This window comes from Bison bison, unplaced genomic scaffold (assembly GCF_000754665.1).
Source record: "Bison bison bison isolate TAMUID 2011002044 unplaced genomic scaffold, Bison_UMD1.0 scf7180017864100, whole genome shotgun sequence".
Classification (NCBI taxonomy): Eukaryota; Metazoa; Chordata; class Mammalia; order Artiodactyla; family Bovidae; genus Bison; species Bison bison.
Window position 1 is genome coordinate 393987 of NW_011494672.1, and position 4797 is coordinate 398783.

The 4797-nt window shown below is 38.9% G+C and overlaps 1 protein-coding gene across 3 annotated transcripts in view; it reads left to right on the forward strand.

Annotated features, from left to right (window-relative positions):
- Nucleotides 1–4797, forward strand: part of HEATR5B (HEAT repeat containing 5B) — a 103260-nt gene that overhangs the window by 90790 nt on the left and 7673 nt on the right. For all 3 annotated transcript variants that reach the window (XM_010838608.1, XM_010838609.1, XM_010838610.1), the window contains one exon: nucleotides 2718–2869. In XM_010838608.1, coding sequence (XP_010836910.1) covers nucleotides 2718–2869 — 152 coding nt within the window. The remainder of the gene's footprint in view (nucleotides 1–2717; nucleotides 2870–4797) is intronic.

The window sequence follows — 4797 nt, forward strand, 5'->3', positions numbered from 1 at the left end:
AGTCCAAGGGACTCTCAAGAGTCTTCTCCAACACCGCAGTTCAAAAGCATCAGTTCTTTGGTACTCAGCTTTCTTCACAGTCCAACTTTAACATCCATACATGCCACAGGAAAAACCATAGCCTTGACTAGATGGAACTTTGTTGGCAAAGTAATGTCTCTGCTTTTGAATATGCTGTCTAGGTTGGTCATAACTTTCCTTCCAAGGAGTAAGCGTCTTTTAGTTTCATGGCTGCAATCACCATCTGCATATTGGACTATAAAATTTAACATAAGCCTGTGAAAAATGACATGCATTAAAAGTAGGTGATAAATCCTAAAGTTTCTTACCAGAAGGAAAATATTTTTTTCTGTTTCTTCAATTTTGTATCTATATGAGATGGAGGATGTTTGCTAAACTTATTTTGATAGTCATTTCATAATGTATGTGAGTCAAATTATTATGCTGTACATTTTAAATATATATGTAGTACTGTAAGCTCAACATTCAGAAAACTAAGATCATGGCATCTGGTCCCATCACTTCATGGGAAATAAATGAGGAAACATTGTCAGACTTTATTTTTTGGGGCTCCAAAATCACTGTAGATGGTGACTGCAGCCATGAAATTAAAAGACGCTTACTCCTTGGAAGGAAAGTTATTACCAACCTAGATAGCATATTCAAAAGCAGAGATGTTACTTTGCCAAAAAAGGTCCGTCTAGTCAAGGCTATGGTTTTTCCAGTGGTCATGTATGGACGTAAGAGTTGGACTGTGAAGAAAGCTGAGCGCCGAAGAATTGATGCTTTTGAACTGTGGTGTGGTGCTGGAGAAGACTCTTGAGAGTCCCTTGGACTCCAAGGAGATCCAACCAGTCCATCCTAAAGGAGACCAGTCCTGAGTGTTCACTGGAAGGAATGATGCTAAAGCTGAAACTCCAGTACTTTGGCCACCTCATGCGAAGAGTTGACTCATTGGAAAAGACTCTGATGCTGGGAGGGGATTGGGGGCAGGAGGAGAAGGGGGCGACAGAGGATGAGATGGCTGGATGGCGTCACCGACTCAATGGACATGAGTTTGGGTAAATTTCAGGAGTTGGTGATGGACAGGGAGGCCTGGTGTGCTGCGATTCATGGGGTCCCAAAGAGTCGGACACGACTGAGCAACTGAACCTAACTGAACTGAACTGTGTTTCAATTAAATCTCAATAAAACTAGAAAAAAAAATTTTTTTACAAAATGAATGCTGAAAAAGATCAAAACTGAAAATAATGTCAGTGTTAATATCATTTATGTACAAAAAAATCTTATAAACATTTAACACCCAGTATAAGAAAGAAAGAGCTTCTCGGGTGGTTCAGTGGTAAAGTATCTGCCTGCCAATGCAGGAGATATGGGTTAGATCCCTGGGTTAGGAAGATGCCCTGGAGAAGGAAATGGCAACTCACTCCAGTGTTCTTGCCTGGGTAATCTTATGGACCAAGGAGCCTGATGAGCTACAGTCCATTGAGTCACAAAAGAGTTGGACATGATTTAGCAACTAAACAACAACAACAAAGAAAGAGGAGAGAACAGGCAATGGTAAGAGAGAAATAGAAATGCCCACCAAGCATATAAAAAAATTGGCCATATTATTATATAAGCAAAGAAATAAAAACAAAAACAAAATAATACAAATTTTTACTTGTAAAACTCATTTAACAAAAAGTGTATGTACAGGTGGAATCGATGCCAGGAGAACATTTTCATACTTTGCTAAAGGGAATTTAAAACAGTTAAGACTTTCAGGGAGTCATTTCTGCAAAATATACGAAGAGCTTTAAAGATCTCATACTCTGACCTTGATCAAAAACTTCTGTTCAAGTTTATTTATTACAGTCTGTTTTATAATAAAGAAAATACGAAAGTGATAAATATAACTATCCAGCAGTAGGAAAGATATTAAATATGTACTCATTTGGATTATATGTCCATTATATCTATTAAAAATCATGTTTATAAATATTTATATATAAAAGACTAACCCAGACCAGAAGAAATTAAACAAAAACCTGGAAATTAAACTTGAACTATCCCTGGATGGCAAAATATTACATTTTATTTTCTTTCCCTTACCCTTGTTGAATTTAAACAAACTATATCCTACTTTTATTACCTGAATTTTTTTCAGATTAATATTTGGAGGGGAAAACTTTAATTAGTTTTATTAATGTTACTAAAACTATTCTAACTTTATCAGGAGTTAATATTTTGCTTTTTAAGGTAGATTTTTAACAAGATAAACATTAAATGTCATAATTATATATGCTTTCATTTATATATGTGCTATGCTTAGTCGCTCAGTCATGTCCGACTCTTTGCGACCCCATGGACTGTAACCCACAAGGCTCCTCTGTCCATGGAATTCTCCAGGCAAGAATACTACAGTGGGTTGCCATGCCGTCCTCCAGGGGATCTTTCCAACCCATGCATCGAACCCAGCTCTCCCGCATTGCAGGTGGGTTCTTTACCATCTGAGCCACCAGGGAAGCCCATGAATACTGGGGTAGGTAGCCTATCCCTTCTCCAGGGGATCGTCCCAACTCAGGAATCTAACCGGGGTCTCCTGCGTTGCAGGTGGATTCTTTATCAGCTGAGCTACCAGGGAATCCTATATATTTATATATATATATAAATATTTCATTATTCATATATTTCAGAAAATTCTTTTTTTCTTTAATTTTCTGCTGTTATTTCAGAAGATTCTGTGCCTGTGCCTGATGAAGTAAGCATGCTAACAGCAATTGCACTTTTCTTGTGGTCTGCTGGTAGTGAAATAATAGGAGTTCAGTCACTGCAGAATGGCTGCATTTACAGATTTAAAAACGCATTAAATTCATGTGACCCGTGGGTAAGTTATACTTAAAACATAATAGTAAACCTTCCACTCTATAAGATAAATTTCAGATGGTATTCATTAAAAATTTGTGATTCATTAAATGAAAAGTATTTGTTATATGAATTTTCCAGAAAACTGGAAAAGGTCACTGGTTAAAACTTAGGAGAGACATGTATATGTTAATTTATATATGCAGAAATTCCTCAGTATCTAAAATACTTGCTCAACCCTGGCATATACTGGTAGAGACTTTATGTGTTTCTCTTTTTCACTGTTTACTTAATCACACCAAGGACATTAAAAAAATATTTTTCTAAAAAATAAGTTTTTTTGTTTTATAGTGTCAGCATCAAAACAAATGATTCTTAAACCTATTGAACATCAGGAGAAAAAGCAATTTAGTAACATCTACCACTGTCTTCCTGAATCAGAGTCTCCAGATGTGTGGTCCACAGATGTGTATTTTTAAAATATTCCCCAGGAATTTTTCTTTTGTCCAATGATGTTTAGTAGCTTTTCTTGTACCGAAGCACTGAAACAGTTTTTTCCCACTTTGTTCCCTTACATCAATGAGTTGATGCACCTTCCTTTCTTCTTTGTTCTTTTGCTTCATATTAATATGAAGTCTTTCTAATCTAAAGTGGAGCCACTGAAACTACTTTGTAAGCCTAGAACACTTAAATTGGTTTAAGCATTTATTTTCAGAGAATCCAAATGGAATTGAGGTGTGTGATATATTTTATAGCTTTGTTTGACATCATTCAAATATTAGCCATATAAAATATGTTAGGTTAAGGTGAGAGGAACTTATATGCAGAGTACATCATGAGAAACGCTGGACTGGAAGAAGCACAAGTTGGAATCAAGATTGCCAGGAGAAATATCAATAACCTCAGATATGCAGATAACACCACCCTTATGGGAGAAAGTGAAGAGGAACTAAAAAGCATCTTGATGAAAGTGAAAGAGGGGAGAGAAAAAGTTGGCTTAAATCTCACCATTCAGAAAACGAAGATCATGGCATCCGGTCCCATCACTTCATGGGAAATAGATGGGGAAACAGTGTCAGACTTTATTTTGGGGGGCTCCAGAATCACTGCAGATGGTGATTGCAGCCATGAAATTAAAAGACTCTTATTCCTTGGAAGGAAAGTTATGACCAACTTAGATAGTATATCGAAAAGCAGAGATATTACTTTGCCAACAGAGGTCCATCTAGTCAAGGCTATGGTTTTTCCTGTGGTCATGTATGGATGTGAGAGTTGGACTGTGAAGAAAGCTGAGCGCCGAAGAATTGATGCTTTTGAACTGTGGTGCTGGAGAAGACTCTTGAGAGTCCCTTGGACTGCAGGGAGATCCAACCAGTCCATCCTAAAGGAGATCAGTCCTGGGTGTTCACTGGAAGGACTGATGCTAAAGCTGAAACTCCAATACTTTGGCCACCTTGTGCAAAGAGTTGACTCAATTGGAAAAGACCCTGATGCTGGGACGGATTGGGGGCAGGAGGAGAAGGGGACGACAGAGGATGAGATGGCTGGATGGCATCACTGACTCGATGGACGTGAGTCTGAGTGAACTCCGGGAGTTGGTGATGGACAGGGAGGCCTGACGTGCTGCGATTCATGGAGTCTCAGAGTCGGACACGACTGAGTGACTAAACTGAACTGAAAAGGTGAGAGATCAGATCAGTCGCTCACTCATGTCCGACTCTTAGCGACCCCATGAATTGCAACACGCCAGGCCTCCCTGTCCATCACCAACTCCCGGAGTTCACTCAGACTCACGTCCATCGAGTCAGTGATGCCATCCAGCCTTCTCATCCTCTGGTGTCCCCTTCTCCTCCTGCCCCCAATCCCTCCCAGCATCAGAGTCTTTTCCAATGAGTCAACTCTTCGCATGAGGTGGCCAAAGTAGTGGAGTTTCAGCTTTAGCATCATTCC